The sequence below is a fragment of the Rhinatrema bivittatum genome, chromosome 3 (genome assembly GCF_901001135.1).
Source record: "Rhinatrema bivittatum chromosome 3, aRhiBiv1.1, whole genome shotgun sequence".
In the NCBI taxonomy this organism is placed as follows: domain Eukaryota; kingdom Metazoa; phylum Chordata; class Amphibia; order Gymnophiona; family Rhinatrematidae; genus Rhinatrema; species Rhinatrema bivittatum.
Genome location: NC_042617.1, coordinates 186,949,786 through 186,975,058, shown reverse-complemented (window position 1 = coordinate 186,975,058; position 25,273 = coordinate 186,949,786). Strand labels below are relative to the sequence as shown.

Below are 25,273 nucleotides of genomic sequence, written 5' to 3'. Positions count from 1 at the left end.
TAAAAAAAGACAAGTAGTATGCTTTATTTGGGATAGCATGCACTTTTTTCCCATTTTAGCATGTGAAGAATCATTTGAAAAAGTTGTCTTCGCAAAAAGTAAAACTGTATTCATAGCTTCTTTACATATGCAAAATTGTATTCAAATTCATAGTTAATGAATTGCTGCAATTCAAAATCATGCAAAGCAGTTGATTATTAGCTCATAGTAAAACTACATGTGAAATTTGCTTTGCAGAAGGTTTTACAGGAAAAAAAATATTTTGCACACCAAACGTTTGCACATTATTTTCCTACTAGGCTCTTTCACATGTGTAATGTCCCCCCCCACCCCCCCTCGGGCACATTACCATTAAGCCCTGATAACTCAACTAGTGTTGTGAGACTTGGTGATTAAGGGGAGGCACCATTCAGAAACAGCCTTCCCCTTGAGGGTGCTGGATGGCCAACCCCCTGGGAAAGAATAAAGGCAGCTCTCTTCCGAGAGTTAGGAGGAAGTTGGAGTTTAGTCATTCACTGGAATTTTGAGCCTACCATTGGGCTCGGGTACTTCCTGCCCATAAGTCCTGGGCAAGGCTGGGAAGCTGCTTTGCAGTCCACTCCTTGGCTGTTTTGGTGGGCTTTCGACTTGTTTTCGGGACTTTTGGACATTCTTTTGTTGTAGGAAGCCTATGAGAATCCTGGGTGTTTGCCTGGAGGGAGGTCATGGGGAAACTTTTCCCTGGGGGGCCCAGGACAGGGAAGACCTGCACCTCCACAACTTCCTTCAGGTCAGAGGTATGGTGGTGATCTGCTGTATGGACATTCCGGTATTTTAGAATCAATTTTTGGGCAAAGGACATTTTGGTTAGAAAAACTGCGAAAAAGAGTTTTGGTGCCCCTCATCCTGCCCTACTGGAGGAATATCAAGAGCTGCATTTTCAAAGTGGATCCCTTCCACTGTGGGATTCGAGAAAAGTCAAAAGAGAGAGAGAGAGAGAGACATTGGGTGACTGTGAGTAAGATCAATATCAAGTTACAACTGAGGACCCCCCCACTTGAAGTCTTCATCCCTACAAGAGAGAAATCTGTTTTTGTGCAGAGGTTGTTATTCCATTTTCCAGGAGTTTCGAGCGGTTGACAGTACTGAACCTTGTGGCACTCCTATGGTTATAACATACCATAGCAAAATATGACTCCCTGATTTGAACATGTTGTCTCCTGCCATTCAAAACTGATTGAAACCATTTCAGAATAAAACCAGATATTCCAATCATCCTTAAGTGAAAGACAAGAATGCCGCGACTCGTGTCAAAGGCACAAGAAAAGAAACGTCAAGCTGCACCAAAATACCAGCTGTGCCCCAATCCATATAACAAACAATGTATCAAGTAAATTCTGTAGAAACAGCTCTGTGTTATGACCTCTGCAAAAAACCAAACTCTTTTCATCAAGTATGTCATAATCACTCACATCCAGGTGTAACAGGACACTTTTTTCTATAACCTTTGCTACAGTGAATAAATTCAAAACGGGACGGTAATTGGTGGGATCGCTAATGGGCTTACTGTTATCTTTCTGAATGGGTCTGACCATCGCTTGCTTCAAGAAGCCAGGTCCATGACCCTCAGCCAAAGATTGATTAACAATAGAGCTAATAACTTCATAAAACACCTTCATGCTTCTAATCACTGCAAACGGACATGGATTCAAGCAGGAAACTGCAGTTTCCAAAGTAAAAATAATAGATATAACCTCTTTCAATGTTAAGGGTCTGAATTTGGACCATCTATCAATAGAATCAGTTGAGATTAACTCATCAACCAAGAGGGTCTTCCCTGCTACTTGTGTCTTAATATTTGATACTTTATCGTCAAAATAAATTGCTGCAGTTTTACAATCCAGGAGTTCATAAGCCTTTAATTGACAAATTTTTGACCAATAAAAACTACTCCAAAGATTAATTTAGACCATCAGCTAAAGTGTCAGCGTAGTAATTCCATTTAGTAGCATGACATAGAGCCCTATATACTCCCTTAATAGAGTACTATACATCAGCTTAGACACTGCATCTTTATGCTTTCCTTACCATTTTTCTGCTCAATATAAAATTCTTCTCATGGTACATAGTGAACTAGAGAAACTAGGAGCTGATGTGTTACTTCTCATCCTCTTTCCCTGTAATGGTGCTACTTTATCATATGTGTTTGATAAACTCCCATGCCATATTTGCAGGGCATTTTCAACAGATATGCAAATTACAGTTCTGAACTCTGCTTTCCAATGAGAGAGGAACTCATCCAAGTTCACCTTTGAGCGTTCCTGTTTCCTTATGTGACTATTATGTTTCTTTAGCCTCATCTGACAATTAAGGGTTAGCATTATCAAATAGTGATCCGACTACAATTGTTCACAAGTTGTTAAATCCCTTATCTCTCGGATCTCTTGTCATGGGCACAAAAGGAAGCCCAAAATGTGACTTGCCATATGCATTGCAATATATATTAGCTGTTTGTAATTAATGGTCATCAGGGCTGCTGTCATTGCCCTTGAATGGCTACAATTAAACTACGCTTAAATGGCTATATTTAAACTAGCCTTAACAGAAAGCATGGGGATTACTGTCCTTAACCAATAAGCCTTCATGCTTTTGATGCAACTGTAATATCACTCTCTGCTTCAGCGTGGGTGGGGAAGGAGAATTGAATTCAGATGTCAACCGATGTGGGCCCCGACTTTTACAGTCTGGGGTACAGATACGCAGACATAAGAGGAGAAGCACAGCACTGCTTCTACGGTCAAATTCAAAAAAGCAAAGCACATTAAGCAGCACTGTATGAATTTTCAAGGAGGCTTCTCATCCAGTAAAAATGTTGCGAGCAGTAATGGGTTTGACAGTTGCTTGGTTTTGATTGTAAATATTACTACCCTTATCATAAGGCTTGAGGATGACCTGCATGGAGAGACAGTTACTACCCTTAAGAAACTTGTTGGGCAGACTAGATGGACCTTTTCTATCTTCATTACTGTGTTACTATGTTAAGAGTCATCATCCATGTGGGTGCTAAAATCAGCCCAAATCATATATTTACCATACTTAAAAACCATAAAAACTAATGAGTCTAGTAGGCTTTGAAATTCAAGCATGTGAGGCAAATAAATGTTGCTAATGTAGCAGTCATTGACCTTTACTAATAAGCAGGTCAATCCAGTAACGAGTGGCAGGAAGAGCTGCGTTAGTACCCGGCGCACTCGCGGTTGCCACACGCACAGTCCAGCTCACCTACCGCTCCATCCTGTATGTAAATAGCCTGCAAATGCAAGCTGCATCTAAGACGCGTCCATGAAGTGTTAGGCCCGCGCAACCCATTTTACTGTCTAGAGCGCTATACAGCGCCTATACAGTAACCTGGGCGCGCGGGCCTAACGCTTCACGGACATGCTGGTATCTGTCATTTCAAATGTAATTTCAAATGACATTTGAAATGACAGGTACCAGGAAGTGAACGGTTCTCCGATGCTCGGGCTTGTCAGCCCTCTCTCCCCTCCTCCCGAAGCACGGCGTGAAAAGCAGCCTTGTTCCGGGAGGAGGGGAGAGAGGAATGGCAGTGTAAAGCGACGAAGCGACTTACTTTTTTTGCAGCCCCCCTCCGGAGATGGACATCGGCGAAGACGACCGCGGCTCCCCTGCCTCCAGCTGCCCGTGAAGATGGACGCACGGGCGAAAGCAGCCCCTGTGCGTGCAATTGGGCCGCTCAAGACGTGACGTCACATGCCGTGACGCCAAACGTCGTGACGTCACGCCTTGAGCGGCCCAATTGCACGAACAGGGGCTGCTTTTGCCCATGCAGGTGTCCATCTTCGCGGGCAGCTGGAGGCAGGGGAGCCGCGGTCGTCCTCGCCAATGTCCGTCTCCGGAGGGGGGCTGCAAAAAAAGTAAGTCGCTTCGTCGCTTTACACTTCCAGTCCTCTCTCCCCTCCTCCCGGAGCAAGGCTGCTTTTCACGCCTGCCTCGGGAGGAGGGGGAGAGAGGACTGGCAATCCCGAGCATAGGATTGCCATTCCTCTCTCTCTTGCAACTTTTTTTTTCGCTTTTTTTTTTTCTCTTTTTCGCTTTTTCCATTTTTTTCTCTTTTGTTGCTTCGGGAGGAGGGGAGAGGACTGGGGCTGCCCTGGAGATCAGCACCCATGGACGCGCCCAGGGCAGGGGTAAGGGTAGGCGGTAAGTTAGCAGGTTAAACGCGCGGCAAAACGGCAGGGTAAAAAAGCGATAGTCGGGGCACGCGTTACTGGATGGTAGGGAATAGCTAATTCGATTGTTTACATGTAATATACATGCCGTGTGCAGAAGGGGTTACCCGGGGATTTAAGGACGCGGTAAGAGTAGGTTAAAGGGGATTGTGGATCGCAGGAAGGGCTAACGCGGCCGGAAATTGAGTAGAAAGCGGGATAGGAGCGGGGTAAACGCGGCCGCATTTTACTGGATTGACCTGAAAGTCTCTACAAAGATGGGAAAAGAAAAATCAATTTTCTGTATTCTCAGATTATGCTCATAAATAAATACAACACCACCTCCCTGTTAATGTAACCATGCCTGCCGGACATAAGTGTAGCCATCTGGACAGACTGCATTCTGAAGAACAAAGACATGTTCATAATGCCATGACTCTGTAATGAGTAATATATCAAAATGATTTTGCTCTATAACACACTGAATATAATCCTCCTTTTGCATCACCAATCTCACATTGATATCCTACACAGGTATTTTTTCCCAATCACCCCATTAAGAATCTAATTTTGTATTGGTGGGTAACAAACCTTTTGTCCACCATACTATTTCTGCTTGGAAGGAAGCCCTACATATTGCCCTCTTCCACTCAGTGAAGGGATCATGCTAGACGCAAGAGCTATACACACATGCAAAATTAAAATGCTTGAAAACATTTCTAAAAGTTTGCCAAATGCACTATTACAATTTTTGCAGGTATAACAATATTAAAAACAATGAGGTCCATATTTAAAAGCCATTTAGATCAATAACATAATAGTTATCCTTCTAAATGGCTTACCTGGCTTTATTCAGCCTTTATCTGGCTAACTTTTAGCCGGCTAATAAGTTAGGGGGCTAGAATTTAGCAAAATAAGGCCAGGATTCATCATTCCTCAGCCTGCACTAAAGGGGGCAAAGAAGGAGGCAGGCGGGCGATAGTCCGCAGCCGATCGTACCACGGTGGTGCGATTTCTTAGGTCGCGGTGCGTAATAAGTGGTGCTATTCCCCGTGCTACTGCCGGCGATAACGTTCGAAACATTATCGCCAGCATCGGTGCCGCCGCTAACTCCTCCCTAACTTCGCCCCGACTCCTCCCCTCCCCAATTTTAATGTTACTGCCGCGAAAAAGCCCTTTTCGCATGCGATAAGGGCCTTTTTCGCGTGCGTTAGGCCCTAACACACGCGATAGGCCCTAACACACTCGATAAGTGCTTAGGAAATAACCCCCTAACAGGCTGATTAAAAAAAAACAGCGGCAGAGCTGGTGCTCCAAGGCGAGCTCCCACTCTCCCGATGCGTGCCCAGGCACCTCTCCTGGGCGTGCAATTCAGTATTTAAATTAGTGGCACTAATTTAAATACTGAATTGGAGGCTAATAAGGAGGCTAATAAGGAGGCGCTAGGGACACGAGCACTTCCCTAGAGCCTCCTTATTGGCGGAAGCAGAGACTGACAGCGGGTCCGACAACTGACGCTTAATTTTACTGGCGTCGGTTGTCGAACCTGCTGACAGCCATGTGTTCGGAAAACAGACACTGTCAAAATTGAGCGTCCGTTTTCCAACCCGCGGGCAGATATTTTTTTTTTTTTTTAAAGAAGTTTTTTTATTTTTGGGGCCTCTGACTTAATATCGCTATGATATTAAGTCAGAGGGTGTACAGAAAAGCAGTTTCTTCTGCTTTTCTTTACACTTGCCCGGTGTCGTCTGAAATTAACGCCTGCATTTGCATGTGATGAGCGCTATTAGTTTCGGGGGGGGGGGGGGGTTGGCCGCGCGTTTTCCATGCACTATTACCCCGTACAGTATAAGGGGTAATAATAGCGTGTCAAAAACGCATGGCTAAGCGCACCATTCTGTATCGGCCTGTAAGTTAGGGATGGTTCAGGGACTAACTGGGAGGAGTTGAGTTAGCCGGCTAAGTTAACCAGCTATCTTTGATATTCAGTTAGCTGGATGACATAGTTGGGTAAGTCTGGTTGTCAAAGAGCTGTCCTAGAGTTAGAGAGGAGTTAGGGAGGAGTAGGTGGCGGCACCACTGCCGGCGATAATGTTTCGAACATTATCGCTGGCAACAGCGCGGGGAATAGCACCACCTTTTATGGTGGCACTACGCCCACGATAGCCTGCAGCTGGCCGCACCGTGGCAGGAGAAATTGCACCGCCGTGGTGCGATCGCCCGCCTGCCCCCTCCTTCGCCCCTGCCCCCTTTAGTGCAGGCTTCATCATTCTACACGGAATATATTTAATAGTGCAGCTGAACTACTGAATATGCCTCCAAAGTTAGCCAGATAAGTTTTTATCTGGATAACCTTGCTATCCGGACTGTGTCTGAATATAGACCTCAATATTTATAAGCAATATTTACCAACCCTACACCCGAGGTCCTGGGGTCTGAGGTCACACTAAGGTTTTTCCTATGGTCAGCATCTTCCACGGGGGTTAACATCATTAATTTGGTTCTGCAAAGCCATCTTGGTGGCCTGTTCCATAGGATTCCATTCAAGTGGGCAGTTCTTTTAATTTATTCTTTATTGTGATTTTCAAATGTTCTTACTAAAGGAAACATAGGAATATCCATATTAATACAGAACATTTTATACAAAATATAATAAAGAACACAATCTTGTTATGTTTTCCTCCAAAAAGTAATGTAAAGGAGAAAAAGGGACGAATATTCAGGAGAATTTAGGTAATTCAAACGTTTTCGTATCACACGAAAAAGAAATAGCTTAACGTGGTTGACAACAAATATATTCTTTACATCCCAACTTAGTGCTAACTAGGAGATATTACATAAATCATCCTAGAATTCAAAAACGATTTAAGCTGCTCAGGATAATAAAAAATGAAACATTCATCCTTATATTTCACAATGCATCTGCACGGGTATCTCAAAACAAAAGAATAACCCATAGTTTTAACTTGTGATCTATAAACAAGGAATTCCCTTCTTCTTTGCTGTGTAACACGAGCCAGATTGGGGAAAATTCTCACCAGAGTTCCATAGCATGGAGTTGTCATATTTTTAAAGAAACTTTTCATCATGATACCCAAATCATACTCTGATGTAAAAGTTACCAAGAGAGTAGCTCTTTCACAAAGTTCTACCATGGAATCTTCCAGGTATTGTGTTAAAATTCTCCATAATCTCAACCTGATTTTCAACACGCTGTCTGGCTTTTTGTGAGACTGGTAGGAAAAATTGCTTAACAATACAGGGTAACCTGCTCTAGTCAAGCTTCAAATTTTCAAGAAAAAATGTCTTTACTGTCATATCAATTGTTTGTCCCACCATTTTAGGAAAATTTAAGAATCTAAGGTTGAGGTGTTTGGAGTAATTTTCTAGATTTTCAATTTTGCATGAAGCATTTGTAACATCTTTAATCAGCTTCACATTACAGTCACAATTTGTTTTCAAAGTAGCTTTCACCGCCTCAAGCTTGGGTTCCACTTTTCCCAATTTCTCTTCCAACTTTTCCACTTTTGCATTGAGAACTTCAGCTTTTCCATTGGATTCATACTGAGACTTGCCTAAACCGGCCACTAAGTCCCATAACACATCAAGAGTCACAATGGCTGGCTTAAGTTACTGGTACCTACACTTAAGTTAATGACCCATGTACATATTTCTCATCTGTACATAGTTTTCCCTCTATTCTTATTTAATTTGTTTTTTTTACTTCATCTTCCTTTCTGCCTTGTCCCCTTCTCCTCCTCATCCCCTCATATTGTTAATTGTTATTATTTATTATTATTGTTATTAATATTTTTTATTGTTATACTGTATTTTCCACCTGAGTTCATTGTAAACCGGCATGATGTGCTTCACGAATGTCGGTAAATAAAAGTTAATAAATAAATAAATAAATAAATAAATGAAAGTGGCTTAGCTCATCTACTTTCTCCTCCAGCCCTTCCTTCCACCACCATTATCAGCTGACCACTCCTCTCTCTTTCACCCTGCTCAGGGGGTCGATGTTCGCACTACCTCCTCCTCCACTTCACCCTCTCCTTTTGCAATGGCTCCTTCAGGAGAGATAGGCAAGCTGTGAAAATCTCCTCTGTGTTCCTCTCCTGCCGATATTGCAGCTGAACCTCGGCAACCACAGAGGAGCGGATGGGGAACGTCATCATCGGGCGCCGGGGATCTGGAGGACTGAGAGTCACTTCCCCCAGCGACGCAGAGGCTCCCTCCTCCAACACCGAAGCGGAGGCTTTCTCCTCCATTCTCGTTGCCAATGCCGGTGAGTATGAAGTTATTCAGCGTTGCCCTGTAACCGGGGATGGGTTGGAGGGGTAAATCAGAGTTTTCCACTTTCTTTTAGCGGGCATTTTCAAAATCCTTCAGAAACTCTCCGAGTAGTGTTCTTTCACCGGCTACATGCCGCCGGGCCTCTCTTTCTTTTCCCTCGTGGGAAGTTCTTTAATGTTCCTTTTGTTCTGGAAAACTTGCATTCCTGAAAAAGTACTAATGTGATTTCTGAGAGCTGCTGAAGGCCATTTAGTGTTAAAAAGAAAACCATTCAAACTTGTTAGTCTCATTTTACCAAGATCACCAAATTCTTAGCTCTTGCCCTCTTTTTGTCAAATCCCTCTTGCATTGTTCTCCAGATTTGTAACTGAACGCCAAGATATTCAAAAAGAAAGTTATGCTAAAGAAAGACTAACTCAGAATCCCATATGAAATATTCACAGCATGCCTACAAACTCTTGCAAATTCTCCTTCTTTTTTGTGTTTATCATGTGTCCAATATATGCGCACATTTTTGTGTGTAATTACAGTGAGGTGGATTTTCCATATATACCAATGATATGCTATTTACAGATCCTCTGTGTGGCTGAGATCGTCACTTGGCTGTGAGCGTTGCAGGAATACTTTTAATTAAATCGAACAGTCTAAAAGCCTCAAAAGAATTAAACAAGCTTTAAAATTTGTGTAGTAAGAGGATGGAGATTATGGTAGGATTAATGGCAATGTATGAGTCTCTCTCTATTTTTTTCTGACTTTAGCCTCAATCCCCAGGGCAGCATCTCAGCTACTTTAAAAACAAAACAAATGCTTCTTCTCTTGTTCCCCGCTCCTTAGACAATCACATCCACCTAATAAACCTGTTTAACTAGTAATATTTAAATTTATGAAGGCAACTTCTCAAGAGTTACTTCTTACAAAAAAAAAAATAGTACAGCAATAGTGGATGCCATACAAGTATCTTTGTTCAAACAAATGGTATTGGAACCCACGAGAGAAGGAACTAAACTCGACTTAGTGCTCACTAATGGAGATAATGTCTCTGATGTCAAGGTGGGCGCCCACCTCAGCACCAGTGATCATCAAACGGTATGGTTTAATATCACTAAAAGAATATGGAAAAGAAGCACAAAGACCAGAGTTTTACAGTTCAAAAACACAGACTTTGAGGAAATGGGGAAGTACCTAGAGGAAGAACTAAATGGATGGGAAAATGAGAGAGATGTGGATCAGCAGTGGACCAATCTAAAAGGAGCAATCACCAAGGCAACTGCTCTATATGTTAGAAATGTAAAGAAAAGCAAAAGAAAAATGAAACCTATCTGGTTCTCAAAGGAGGTGGCTGACAAAATTAAAGCTAAAAGAACAGCATTCAAGAAACATAAAAGATCCCAAAGGGAGGAGCACAAAGAAGAATATTTGATTCAACTGAAGGAGATGAAGAAATTAATCAAGTTGGCAAAAAGTCAAGCGGAAGAGAGGATTGCCAAGGAGATAAAAAATGGTGACAAAACATTTTTCAGATACATCAGCGAAAAGAGAAAAGTCCAAAGTGGTATAGTGAAATTGAAAGGTGGAAATGATCAATGTGTGGAGAGAGACGAAGAAATGGCAGAAATATTAAACGAATACTTCAGCTCTGTGTTCACTAAAGAAGACCCTGGAGAAGGACCATCTCTACACAACAAGAAACTGGAGGGAAGTGGAATAGATGAAAATCCTTTTACAGTAGATAATATATGGGAAGAGCTAAAGAATCTGAAAGTGGACAAAGCCATGGGGCCTGATGGGATTCATCCAAGGATACTGAGGGAGCTCAGAGATGTGCTGGCGGGACAGCTGTGCGACCTGTTCAATAGATCCCTAGAAACGGGAGTGGTGCCGAGTGATTGGAGAAGAGCGTTGGTGGTCCCGCTTCACAAGAGTGGGAACAGAGAGGAGGCTTGTAACTACAGACCGGTTAGCCTCACTCCGGTGGTGGGAAAAGTAATGGAGTCACTGTTGAAAGAGAGAATAGTGAACTATCTACAGTCCGGAGAATTGATGGACCAGAGACAGCATGGATTCACCAGAGGAAGATCCTGTCAGACAAATCTGATTGACTTTTTTGACTGGGTAACCAAGGAATTGGATCAAGGAAGAGCGCTCGATGTCATCTACTTGGATTTCAGCAAAGCTTTTGATACAGTTCCGCACAGGAGACTGGTGAATAAAATGAGAAGCTTAGGAGTGAGTGCTGAGGTGGTGACCTGGATTGAAAACTGGTTGACGGACAGAAGACAATGCGTGATGGTAAATGGAACTTTCTCTGAAGAGAGAGCGGTTTTAAGTGGTGTACCGCAAAGATCGGTGTTGGGACCGGTCCTGTTCAATATCTTTGTGAGAGACATTGCGGACGGGATAGAAGGTAAGGTTTGTCTTTTTGCGGATGACACTAAGAACTGCAACAGAGTGGACACGCTGGAAGGAGTGGAGAGAATGAGACGGGATTTAAGGAAACTGGAAGAGTGGTCGAAGATATGGCAGCTGAGATTCAATGCCAAGAAATGCAAAGTCATGCATATGGGGAGTGGAAATCCGAATGAACTGTATTCGATGGGGGGGGGGGGGGGGGGAAGGCTGATGTGCACGGAGCAGGAGAGAGACCTTGGGGTGATAGTGTCTAATGATATGAAGTCTGTGAAACAATGCGACAAGGCGATAGCAAAAGACAGAAAAATGCTGGGATGCATAGAGAGAGGAATATCGAGTAAGAAAAGGGAAGTGATTATCCCCTTGTACAGGTCCTTGGTGAGGCCTCACCTGGAGTACTGTGTTCAGTTCTGGAGACTGTATCTACAAAGAGACAAGGACAAGATGGAAGCAGTACAGAGAAGGGCGACCAGGAAGGTGGAGGGTCTTCATAGGATGACATACTAGGAGAGATTGAAGAATCTAAATATGTACTCCCTGGAGGAAAGGAGGAGCAGGGGTGATATGATTCAGACTTTCAGATACTTGAAAAACTTTAATGATCCAAAGACAACGACAAACCTTTTCCGTCAGAAAAAAATCGGCAGAACCAGAGGTCACGAGCTGAGGCTCCAGGGAGGAAGACTAAGAACCAATGTCAGGAAGTATTTCTTCACGGAAAGGGTGGTGGATGCCTGGAATGCCCTTCCGGAGGAAGTGGTGAAGTCTACAACTGTGAACGACTTCAAAGGGGCGTGGGATAAACACTGTGGATCCATCAAGTCTAGAGGGCGTGAATAAAGTTGAGGCAGCAAAACACTGCACAGAGCGGCAGTAGCCACAGCGGCATTCAAACACTGCACGGAGCAGCAGTAGCCACAGAGGCATTCACGGAGCGGGATGCCAGTGGCCAGTAGTTGGTGTTCCACCTTCACGGAGCGGAAGGATGGAGGGCTGCTATCTCCAAAAAAAATAAATAAATAAACAAACAAACAAAAAAATAAAAACAGGGGTGGGTAAGAGTATGGGGCAAGGGGGTGGCCTGCTTGTTACAGCGGTTGCTACCCCTAATTGAGCTGGATGTCACTTGGATGCAGATACGGAGCTGCTCTCTAAATTGGTGGTAGGGTGGAGGGGAATTAGGGCTGGAGGGTACTGGAAGCCAATAGTAACAGGTGGGAGAGACAAAAAGGGAAAAAAAATGGATGAAGTGCGTAGCTTGCTGGGCAGACTTGATGGGCCGTTTGGTCTTCTTCTGCCGTCATTTCTATGTTTCTATGTTACATAGTAAAATAGTTGATAATGACAAATAAAAAACAAAAAGGTATTTACGGTCTGCCCAGCAACGAGTAGCCTAGTGGTTAGAGCAGTGGGCTATAAACCAGGAGACCAGGGTTCAAGTCCTGTTGTCGCTCCTTGTGACCTTGGGCAAGTCACTTTACCCTCCATTGCCTCAGGTACAAACTTACAGGCCGATACAGTACAGTGCACTCCGAGCGCACTGTTAGCTGGCATTTGGACGCGCTAGCTTTACCCCTTTATTCAGTAAGGGATAACAGCGCGTCCAAAATGCTTCCAACCCCCCCGAACCTAATAGCGCCCGCAACATGCAAATGCATGTTGATGGCCTTATTAGGTATGCCCGCGTGATTCAGAAAGAAAAATGTGCAGCCAAGCCGCACATTTTACTTTCAGAAATTAACGCCTACCCAAAGGTAGGCGCTAATTTCTTCGGGCACCGGGAAAGTGCACAGAAAAGCAGTAAAAACTGCTTTTCTGTGCACCCTCCGACTTAATATCATGGCGATATTAAGTCGAAGGTCCTGAAAGTTTAAAAAAGTAAAAAATTAAATTAAAAAAAATTTTTTAAATGGGCCCGCAGCTGGCGGGTCGAAAACCGGACGCTCAATTTTGCCGGCGTCCGGTTTCCAAACCCGTGGCTGTCAGCGGGCTCAAGAACCGATGCTGGCAAAATTGAGCGTCGGCTGTCAAACCCGCTGACAGCTGTCGCTTCCATCCAAAAAGAGGCGCTAGGGACGCGCTAGTGTCCCTAGCGCCTCTTTTTACCGCCAGGCCTAATTTAAATAAATTAAAATACTGTATCGCGTGCACAGGAGAGTGGCCTGTGCGCGCGCCGAGAGAGTGGGCGCTCTCCTGCGATTTTACTGTATCAGCCCGTTAGATTGTAAGCCCTCTGGGGATAGGGAAATACCTACAGTACCTGAATGCAATCCACTTTGAAGCGCTGAAAAAAACTGTGAAAAGTGGAATATAAATCTAAATTCTTTGCAGTTACTCCCATGCAGGAATAGTAACTTTAGAGGTCATAGAGGTTACCCGATTTTATTTATTCCCATTCTTTAGGCACTAGGGATCCTCTGTGTTCGTCCCAGGCCCTTCTGAATTCCATTACCGTTGTTTTCACTACCTCTCTGGGAGGGCATTCCCTGCATCCACCACACTTTCCCTAAAGGCTGTTCAGCAATTTCAGTTCCAAGCATGAAAGTAAAATGTGAGAGATGCTCTCCCCTTTAGATAGATTTTTTTTAAAGATAATTTGAGTTACAAATGTATGTGGACGATGAGCAAAAGGAAAGTAGCTAGGGTTGAATCTCTGATGACTGGTGCTGCTGCTCCCAAGTTTCAAATTTGTGCTACTCCATCCCTTTTTTGTCTCTGTTACCAATATATGCACACATATTTTGTATTAGCTTATCTCCAGAGAACCTCTTGCATACAACGTGCACAAATACTAAAGGATGGATAGCAAATTGTGATATCTATCTTCTTGCATACTGCCATGTTGTCCCTGACAGAAAATAATGTATGGTCAAAGTGAACAGATGTTTCAGTGGAACACTTTAAAAGAAACAAAATTTTCTTTTCTAATGCCAAATTACAGGAGGAAATAATGAAAGTTGTTTGGTTTTTTTTTTGTTACCCTGAAAGCTGCACATCTACCTGCCTTCTTAGCCCCTCACTGGGCTGCGGGGAAGCTGAAAATGGAGCAACTTCCCACCCTGAAAGGCTCCACAGAATAATGAACAGTACGCTGGGGAAAGAAAGAAATATGTCTGGCAGCATTCAAGCCCTGATTTTAGGAGGAAATTAACTTTTTAATTAAAAAAGTTATTTTCTCCTTCTACAAAGTATGCAGTGCTAAAGTTTAGAAATGCACAGTTGGGGGTAGTATTTTGGTCCAGGGGAATATTTGCCTTGAAGGTTAAAGTGCTCCCTAATGCAAAGGGTCATTAAATCCAGGAACAGAAACAAACAACTTCTGGCATCAGGGAACATTTTTGCTCACTTATTTTTGTACATAAATGTCTTGCTACTCTAAGTGCCAGCAAATCTTGCTTGAACATTTTAAGGAAATATTGTGTGATGTGAAATGCACTAAACACTGCATCCTGCCCTTACTCCAAGTTAGTCTTGGATACTCCTGCTTAGTGAAGGGAACAGTGGATGGAGCTCCACCACAGTAGAGCACAGTTTTAAAATACAAGCAAAGTAATTCAGCTTGACCCAATATTTTATTTGCATATTGGCTGAGTACTATCAACATTTTCTCTAGTTACCAGCACCTATCCTTGGCTGCTCTATGCGTTACAATGCAAATTGCAAGAAATTTTATGGGAAAATCGGAGGGGTGTGAAGGTGCTGTTGCTAGAAGGAGCCCTTAGGATGTACTACTATCAGTTAACACTGATGAAGGACATAATATCTGGCATCTACATTGAAAAAAAAAGACTACTCAGACCTCTTACTCAGAAAGCACTGAAACTCTGGGCAGCTTGACATTTCTATATTATCCACAGAGGAAAACTGAATAAATGCAACTACTTATTTATAATCTCATCAATCCACCTTTATGCTCTAGGTGAGGTGCAACTATACAATAAGAAATATTTAAAATTGATTACAGATAAAATACACATATTATAAAACAATCAAAAAATAACCAATATCATAAAAATGCCACTCCAGCTCACTTTTCCCCACTTTACATGCAAAAGGCAGCAAATGCTTTTCAGAATGTTTGTCACTGCAGATTCAGCTTTCCTAATACAGATTCCTTTCTTGCAGGCATAAACTATGTACATATACCACTGCAATTAAGAAAAAATAATGTCACGTGATTCATTTTATTCTGCCACACACAGGAGTGAATTTTCAAAGGAGTTATGCATATAAAAGTACCAAATATGAATAAAATGTGATATGGCGGAAATCCATTGGCATTCTCACAAAGGGTTTCATGTTTCCCATGGGACAGCCATAGGTTGGACAGCACTTTATAGTAGCATGTGAAGGAGTGGCTTTCCTACTCCTGCTTAACATGTGCGGGACCAGGCTAGATGCCTGTCCACCTTAAGTCCCATAGATGGAAAGAGCTCTGTGGGCAGGAACCTGCAGGGCGGGTTAAGAGTCAGAGCCCAGGAGGCCCCATGTCTCTAGGAGAAGTCAGCTCCTAAATACATTTCTGTCCTACCTGTCAGTGTTGCTGCTGAATTGCTTAATAAAGTGAATGTTGTATGAAGAAAGGGCCTTGGTCATCCCACATAGCGTTTCACAACTGGTGTGCCATGGCTGCAGTGTAGGTGTGCTGTGAAAAAAGCCTGATAGGAAGGAGTTGGGGCACAACTGCAGTCTTCATTTTCTTTCCTCGCTTTCTTTTGCATTTGAAGCTGCAATGGGGCCCCACAGTCTTGTGAGACCTGCTGGACCCCCCTGCAGTTCCAATTGTAGAGGGGAAGCCGGCAGAGGAGGAAGCAGCAACCCCCAGATAAGCGCTGCTCATAGACTGTGCTAAATTCCTGGGCATAGGAGAAAGAAGGCATAACTGAATGTGCCACGAGGTGTGGAATGAGAGGGGAGGGAAGGTGTTGATGGTAGGGGGTGGAGGGAGATGGGAGATGGGAAGGAAAGGGGAGGTGATGATTACAGGGGAGGGGTAGGTGAGAAGGGAGATTATGATGATGCCAGGGAGTGGAGGGAGGGGGGGAGGTGATGAAAATGCCATGGTGTTGAGAGGAGAGGGAAGGGAAGAGAAGATGGTGATGATGATGATGTCAGGGGGGGTAGGAAACAGAAAATGATGATGATGATGATGATGATGCCAGGAGTTGGGGAAGGCAGAGCAATATGATGATGCTGGGGACTGAGGGAGATAATAGGGGAAGATGGAAGGTGGTAATGATGATGCCAGAAAGAAGGGAAGAGGAGGTTATTATTTCAGGGGACCGGAAGTGAAGATGATGTATGGTGGTGGGGGCAGGGCAGAGGGAAGGGAAGATGATGATGTCGGGAGGAGGGGGCAGGGTTGGGGGCAGAGGGAAAGCAAGAGAATAGAGTAGAAAATGATGGTGAAGGTGATGATGCATGCACCATGATCTCTGTGCTGGCTGTGTAACAGCACAAAAAAGGGTCGGGAACCACTGCTTTATAACACTAGAGCGCATTTATTTATTTATTTATTTAAAGAAGTTATATACTGCATATACTGCTCTGATTATCTGGAAAAATATCTATGCCAAGATATGAAAACTCAACATGGCAGCACATTTATGTGTCTGTAGCACAAAATGTCAATAAACCACTTTAATTCATTTAATTGTCTGGCCTGGCAGTATCCTCTTGCTCCTTTGAGCTTGTAGTTCAATCGGAACTAGTGCCAGGGCCATGAGCTTTCATTTGCAACTACCCAGGGATGTTCCCCATATTATTTTTTTTTAAATATTTCCCTCCCAACTGACAGTTCAGTGATTGCAGTGACCGTGACCATCCTTAGCCTGGGGACATGCACCAGGGCTCCCTATGGAACCCTACAATCGTGGGGTCTAAATCTGGCACTGGGCATCATAAATCTGTCCATGGGCATCATCGTTACATGACGATGGGACTCCCTCCCATATCCCCCCCAGGGCTGTGAACACTACCTCCACAGCAGCCCCAGCCGGCACTCAGGACAGAAGATTTGGACCTGGGAATAGAACGTAGATCTTTCACACAGCAGCAGTGCCACTGCCACTGGACCAGTCACTATTAGCTTTTTCTTAATGGAATGGACCAGTATTGGCTTCCAGAAATCCAGTCATAATATTTTCATTCCTATAAAATAGTGGAAGGCCAGTAGGCAGTTACCTTTGTATTTTTCTTCCAGTAGTCCCTTGGATAGAGATATTAATCCTATCTTCATGGACAGCACTCTGATTTTTCCAGTCCGACCACTGAAAATATAAAGAGTCATCGCATTATAGGTTTCTCTATAACAAAGAATCACTGACTAGCCACACTTTCATGAAGGCCTTAAATTAAACAGGATCTCAATGAGCTTTTAGAATCATTGCATGACCAACTTTCCTTTAAAAAGTTCTTTAGCAAAAGTTTTCATCATATGTTTCAGTATTTCCCATTAAGGAGAAGGAGTGGTCTGGTAGTACTGAAATAAAAGGCATGGACTAGTACCAGCAGGAGTGGTCTAACAGTTAAGGACTTTGAACTGTGATTCAGAAGAAATCCTGGGCCATTAGTTCAAGACTTCCCTCTGCCACCATTGCCTCTGTGACCTTTAGTAAGTGACTTTACCTTCCTGCGCCTCTGGATTTACAATTAATGGCTCTGAACTTTTTAAATCCTTCACACTTTAGATCTGCCTTACTGTCTGTAATTATGTTTTGGTTAAACGTGCTACATAAATCTGTAACACAAAAAGTTGAAACTCGGCACTCTAGGAACAAACCAGTCAGACTGCAGAAAGGATACCAAGTATATTACACAGTGTGAGGAAGCAAATTCATGTACTGTACTTTTTTTTTTTCTTTTTGTATTTAGTTGAAAAACAGCTTTTTAAAAATGCACTAGAGCGGAAACTACCAAATGAATATAGTAATTAGAAACACTACAGGCAAAGCAACTTTAGGCCCAGGCAGTTGACATTTTTTAAATCAACATATGTAATTGACCTGTCAGAAAGATGTGACTGAACAACGAAAAAATAAAATACTTAATATGTCCAGTGGTATCAATTGCCATAAAATCAAGAATTAAGGGGGGAACAAAAGGTCAACATCTCAGAGAGCTCTATATTCTTTTACAATAGTTTTAGGCTTGTTAATTTGTTCCCATTTTGAACATAACTCTTCCAAAGCCATATCTCTTGAAATATATGTGGAGAGCAAGAAAGACATCTATGTAAGTATATACATATCTATACACACACACAAACATACAGATTTGGACACTTTACTTCTAAATGAGTATATTAGGTTCTCCAATAATGCACACTTTAACTAGTCCATCAACTTTCAGATACTGAGGTCAGGGGGAGTTTACAGCAATTTCTTCTAGGCCTAAAAGGGCAGTTCAGTTTTATTGTCCAGTCAACCTTCCAACTGTATTTATTTTATTTATTTATTTGCAGGAGTTGCCAATATGCACGGCAATTCTGGTAGTGATAGAAGTGATGTGCATTTCTCTTCACAAGGAACTGAGACCACCAATCCAGGTCAGATAGACTGCTGAACAAAAATTTTGGGTGTTAAAGATTTTTAGTCTATTCCAAACTCAGCCAGATTTCAAATGATAAAGTAGAAGGGAAAATTCTGTATGCTTTATTCAAATTTATTTTTTTTTTTAGCTTTTATAAAGATCAAAATTTACATAGAGGAATTCCTCAGACTTAAGACACAATTTGTTCCTCAAAACCATGTCTTAAGTCCATGCTTCAGGTTCCACAGCCCCAGCTTCCAGAAGCTCTGCACCCCTTGCAGCAGAAGAGGACTGGAAGACTCATCTGCATATCTTATCCAGCAGGAAGCGCGCACTGTTAGGCACGCAAACCTCACAACTCCTTACTGTAAATTTACTACAGGTTTTATTCAGAAGGAATTTAATTCAAAACAAAAGTTAACAAGGTCTTTCACATTTCTTTCAACAGGTACCAGAAGCTACCAGCAACTGGAGTATAGCTGGGAAAGATCGTATTGCCAAACCTGTCACCTCTGTTACCAGTTCTACTGCTGGCCAGACAGATGTCCTGATCTACAGTGAAGAACTTTCTCAAAATGGGGCAGTTCCTCAAGAAGTCATTAGATGGATAGGAAAATCTAGGGGAAGTAGGACAGTGGGCAAAACCAAAAGGAGAATGTAAATAAACTGAAAAGGAAAATGAGACTGTTATGTTTTTCTATAGAAGTAGCTGAAAAGCTAAGGGAGAAAAGGTTAGCATTCATAAACTACAAGAGATTGCAGAAAGAGGAAGAGAGGTGACAATATCTGGAAAAAATAAGAGAAGATGGAAAAGTAATGAGGAATGCAAAAATTAAAAAAAAAAGAAAAAATAGCAAATATAGTAAAACAGGGAGACAAGACTTTTTTTTTTTTTTAGATATGTTAATGACAGAAGGAAGTGCAAAAGTGGTATTATGAGACTCAAAGGTGAAGGGGAGGAATATGAGGAGGTTGATGAGGAAAACCAAAATTGCTTAACAAATATTTCTGTTCGGTGTTCACGGTGGAAGGGCCTGGAGCAGGACCACATAAAGCAAACACATATAAGACTGGAAGTGAGGTAAACCTCAACTGATTTTCAGTATAGTGTGTTCGTGAGGAGCTAACTAAGCTTAAAGTAGATAAGGTGATGGGACTAGATGGGATACATCTGAGGGTACTAAGAGAACTTAGAGATGTCCTGGCAGCTCCTCTAGCTGACCTTTTCAATACTTCTTTAGAGTTTGGAGTAATTTTGGAGGACTGAAAAAGGGTGGATATGGTTCCTATTCATAAAATACAGGCCAATTAGTCTGACCTCTGTGGTGAGCAAACTAATGGAATTGCTGCTAAAACAGAGGACAGTGCAATTTTTAGAATCCAATGGATTGCAAGATGCCAGGCAGTATAGTTTTACCAGAAGTAAATCTTGTCAGACTTGTCAGATCAACTTTTTTGTTTGGGTGAACACAGAATTGGATTAAGGGAGAGAGCTAGATGTAGTGTACTTGGATTTCAGCAAGGCCTTTGATACAGCTCCACACAGAAGACTTATAAATAAATTGTATGCCCTTGGTAAGGATCCTAGAGTGACTGACTGGGTTAGAAACTGGCTGAGTAGGAGGTGACAAACTGTAGTATAAATGGAGTTTCCTCTGAGGAGGGGATTGTTACTAGTGGTGTGCCTCAAGGATCAGTCCTTGGACCAGTTCTTTTCAGCATTTTTGTGAGCAACAAAACAGAAAGTTTTCAGGTAAGTTTTGTCATTCTGCCGATGATACCAAAATCTCTAACAGGGTGGAGAGTCAGGAATGAAAACATGAGGAGGATCTAGTGAAGCTTGAGGAATGGTCTAAAGTCTGGTAGCTAAGACTTAATACTAAAAAATGCATAATAAAACATTTAGAATGCATAAACCCAAAGGAAAGTTACAGTAATGGAGGTAAAATTCTTCTAAGTACAAAGGAAGAGCGGGATCTGGGGGTTATTTATCTGATGATTTTAAGGTGGCCAAACAGGAAGATAAAGTTTTGATAAAAGCCAGAAAGATGCTTGGCTGCAGAGGGAGAGGAATGGTCAGCAGAAAAAGGGAGGTAATATTGCCCCTGTATAGAACTCACATGGAATATTGTAAACATTTTTTAAGATGGCGCCGGCCGTCCATTGCTCCTACCTTGTGACAAGGGCCAGCCAATGGCATCGATAGCTCCTGTCACATGGTAAGGGCAAAGGGCCATCGGCGCCATTTTGTTTACTGGCAGCCGACGGCCTGAGAGTGGGAGATCGCTCCCGGGACCCCCGCTGGACCACCAAGTACTTTAGGAAAGTTTTTTTTGGGGGGGTCAGGACAGCCGGAAAAAAAAACCATCTGGACCGCGGGAAACGAAGATTTCCCGTGGATCCATGATGCCGAAACTGGAACAGATTCTGGAACCGATTCACATCTCTAGATAGAATTATAATGCTAAATTGATTGTATTGATGGACAGACTGGATGAGCAATACTGTATTTTTCTGCCATCATGTTTTTCTGTTTCTAAGTCGAAATGGTGTACATTGAAAAAGATTGTCCAATAACATCAATGCTATAAATGGGAGATTGATTTCAGTATTAGGGCCCAATACCTTACTCGCACAAAAATAAACTGGAATTTAGTATACAGTACTTAAAAAGCACAGATAAATTTTAAAGCAAGTGATTATTAGCCCAATACAGAACAAAAAAAATGAAAGAAAAGGACAATATATCCCAGTCTAGAATAGAAAAAAAGGCAACCTGCATTCTCCAAGGACAAGCGGGATGGTAGTCCTCACACATGGGTGACATCATCAGATGGAGCCCGGCACGGAAAACTTTGACTGACACACTGAGCATGCCCAGCATGCCTCTATCCACATGTCCACTCGGGGTTCCTCTTCAGCTTTTTCCAAGAAGCTGAAGCCTCACGGCTGTGGAGCTTGTGCTTTTTTGCAGGGGAAAACTAACTTCATTTTCTTCTTGAGTCCCGTATCTATCATGGAAGGTCATCTTCTTGGTGGCAGTCACCTCAGCGTGCAGGGTCAGTGAGCTTCAGGCTTTGGTGTCATATCCACCTTATACAAAATATTTTCATGATAAGGTGGTTCTGTGCACAAATCCGAAGTTCCTTCCAAAGGTGGTCACAAAGTTCAAACTCAATCAAACCATTGTCCTGCCCACCTTTTTTCTAAGGCCACACTCTAACCAGGGTTAGCGTGTCCTGCACAATCTGGATTGTAAAAGGACCCTGGCCTTTTAACTGGAATGGATAGATCCTCACCGCCAGTCCACTCAACTTTTTGTCTCCTTTGACAAGAATAGGTTAGGATTCGCAGTGTCCAAACAGACCTTATCCAATTGGTTAGTGGACTGTATTTCTTTCTACTATGCACAACTGGGACTGCAACTTGAGGGCCATGTCAAGGCTCATTTGGCACAAGCCATGTCAGCTTCGGTGGCTCATTTGCATGCGGTACCTGTACACGAGATCTGCAGGACAGTAACCTGGAGCTCCCTCCACACCTTCACCTCTCATTATTGTTGGACAAAGATGGACGACGTGACAGTCATTTTGGTCAGTTGGTCCACCGTAATCTTTTTCAGCCATAAAAACCCAACTCTTCCTGCCTCTGGCCATTTCTTTGGATGTAGGCTTTCTCCCCATGTTCTAGCAGCACTAGTTGTTGTGCACATTTGCACCTGTTAAATCTGCATATGTTGGCGTGTGTATGGCTTTTAAAATCTGGCCCAAAGATTTTATCAATTTTGTAATCGAGTTTTCTTTTTTTGTCTCTAGGGGTAAAAGATTCCATAAAGTTGGGCCCTGCATCATGAAAAGTCGCTCATGAAATTTGTCAATGTGAATTACCCTAAATGAGGGGACTTCTAGAAGTAACAGACTACCTGACCTTAATGATCTTGTGGGTCAATATAATTTTAAGTCTGCCTGAAATACATCAGAAACAAGCCCATTAATCCCTTTAAAAACAAAAAGTTCAATCCAAATTGTAATCCTACTGATTATAGGCAGCCAGTGGAGTCATATTAGAGTAGGAGTGATGTGCCCTCTTAATGGAAGCTCAGCAATAATTCTGGCTGCTGAATTTTGTACATATTGAAGGGCACATAATGTAGATTGTGGTAGACTGAGAAGCAGAGTATTACAATAATCAATGGGCATCATAATTAATGAATGCATTATTGTTTTTAAATCATGCTCATCGAGGTACAGACATATTCTACATATCATTTGAAGCTTATAAAATGAATTGCGAGCCAATTGGCTTACAATGGAGCATAAATACAGGGTAGTATCCATCAATATTCCTAAGTTTCGAACTTGTTTCACAATGGTGATTATATTCCCATTAATTGAAATGTTAGCTGGAACATGTTGGTCTGGAAATCTAGCTAGGTAGAGGATTTCATTTTTTTCATATTTAAAGTTAACCTATTTTTTTTAACCATGCATTTAGGGCCATGATAGTAGATTTTACTTTTTCTAGAACTGTTGAAAAAGAACCTTCAATGGGAATAGAGAATTGGATATCATCCGCAAAAATGTAGTAGTTGACATCTAATGCAGAAAAGATTTTATAAATCAGGGCAATATAAGCATTAAATAACTATGCAGACAATGTCAACTCTTGTGGCACCCCAGTTTTAACTTCAAATAACAAGGACTCATTATTATTGGAGATCACTTTCTGTTGATGACCTTTCAGAAAAGAAGTGAATCAATTATGCACTGAATTAGCTATTTCAATTTCCCTCAACCTAGACAATAAGATACCATGGTCAACAGTATCAAACTCCACGGATAAATCAAAGAGTACCAGGAAAAACTGAGAACCATTGTCAAAATCTCTTCGAAATTTATTAAAGACAGAAAAGTAGTAAGACTTCTGTGTTGTGTTCAGCATGGAAACCATATTGATGCAAATCAATTATAGTATGATCATCTAGAAAGGACTGAAATTGTTTAAGCACTAATTTTTCTAGTATTTTTGATATGAAAGCTAGATTAGACATAGGCCGATAGTTATTCATATCTGCATGGTCGAGGCTAGCTTTTTTTTAAAACTGGTCTAATAGTATGTAGCTTTAAAGATTCTGGAATATATTCTTGACTCAAGGATATTTAAGAGATAATAAGTGTTTCCCCTGAAGAAGCTTTTATAAGTGAAATATTTTGGGAAAATGTATTTATAAATTTGTGACTGAATGAGTGAAGAAAAAAGGATTTGTATAGTATGAATGTGGTGTGATATCTGTAGATGTGATGTATTTTAATATATATTTTCTATATAAAGTTAAGCTTTGATTATTTATATGAAAGGTGGATACATGTATATGTAATAAAGACTTATTAAATTGCATTTAAATATTCTAATATATCATTTGGTTTTTTTGGAATGGATGCATTTGAAGCAGGCCCCGCCACCAGAAGCACTTCCCAGCAGACTCCCTGGCCCTACACAAAAGTAGCAGTGCAATGTTGCAAACACGGGAGCATCTGTAAGCATCATGCCAAAGAAGAGAGAAGAAGCCTGGAGCCACCACTAGTTATGATAAATTTTGTTGCAGTATGGGTGGTGAGGGAAGGGGGAGAGAGGGAGATTTTCAGGGAAAGAGGGGGAGAAGGACATGCTAGGTAGTGGATGTGGGTAGAGATGGAAATGCTGCTGAGTGGGTGAATGGGAGAATCTGCTTAATGTTTTATTGTCCTGACTTCTGACTACCAAAATAAACTCCGATATTTACCTATAAAAATGTTTTGGTTTTCTTTTCAAATTATTTTCTCCTGTTTTTTTCGTGACATAATAAACTCTGATAAGTTCCCAGGAAAAACAAAGACCAGTAAAAACCAAAATGAAGGTTCCCTAACTTATATTGCACAAAGTGAAAGAAAGTAGAAAAAGGTATGTTTATGACAACTGCCTCCCCACCAAGTCAGGGGATATATAAAGTTGTCTGCTGCAAATGTAATCTTACAAGAAATTGTAAACCCCTGTAAGGAGCAGAAACTTTGAAACAATCAACAATCTAACAATTCTGCTCCTGTGGCTCGAATGTTATTATCTTATATTATATGAAGGATAAGGATGACCATCATATGTGTCTTATCACTGGCTCTTGAATGAAGCCTGTAGTGACACTAAGACCTGGTATGTGTAGTGCGGCAGGCCATGAATATTCAATAAAGCCTTAAAGCACAATACCCAGTTTAATCATCGGTCATTCCTCACCCCAAAGTGTTTCATGTAGGCTCAAGATCGCTAGGCTGTATAAATTATACGATAGTGCACTAATAAAATTATGAAGTGCACTTATAAGATCAGGCCTCTTTTGCCTCTTCTGAGGCAAGTAATACATTTTATTTACTGGAGAATAAGATTCACTCAGAATTTTTTAGAATGCCTGAAAGATTTTTTTGAAACATATCCCAAGGGGAACTTAAATTGGAAAATTTGATCACCTTAATTTGGATTCAGCATTTATGGATGTGCTTTCTTTGTTTTAGGTTGGGTGAACACATTTTTTTTTTTACTGTACACTAAGGGCTGGATTTTCAAACGCCTATACACGTAAATCCCAGGGATTTACATATGTAGGTGGCCTTACGCACGCCAGGCCTATTTTAAAAAGCCCGGCCACGCGCGTAAAGCCCCGGGCTTCGAGAAAGGGGTGGGGAGGGGGTGAGGCGGGGCTAGAGGCTCCCAGGTCACGGCCATTTGCCGCTGTGCCGGGGGGATCGCGTGCTGGCAGGGTGCCCTGAGGCAGGCGCAACAGGTAAAACAAAAGCTTTGGG

At 42.0% G+C, this 25,273-nt stretch overlaps 1 protein-coding gene across 2 annotated transcripts in view; it reads right to left on the bottom strand.

Annotated features, from left to right (window-relative positions):
* The window catches only part of UTRN (utrophin), a 1,458,479-nt gene that overhangs the window by 195,262 nt on the left and 1,237,944 nt on the right, over positions 1-25,273 (bottom strand). For both annotated transcript variants that reach the window (XM_029594027.1, XM_029594025.1), the window contains one exon: positions 17,097-17,182. In XM_029594027.1, coding sequence (XP_029449887.1) covers positions 17,097-17,182 — 86 coding nt within the window. The remainder of the gene's footprint in view (positions 1-17,096; positions 17,183-25,273) is intronic.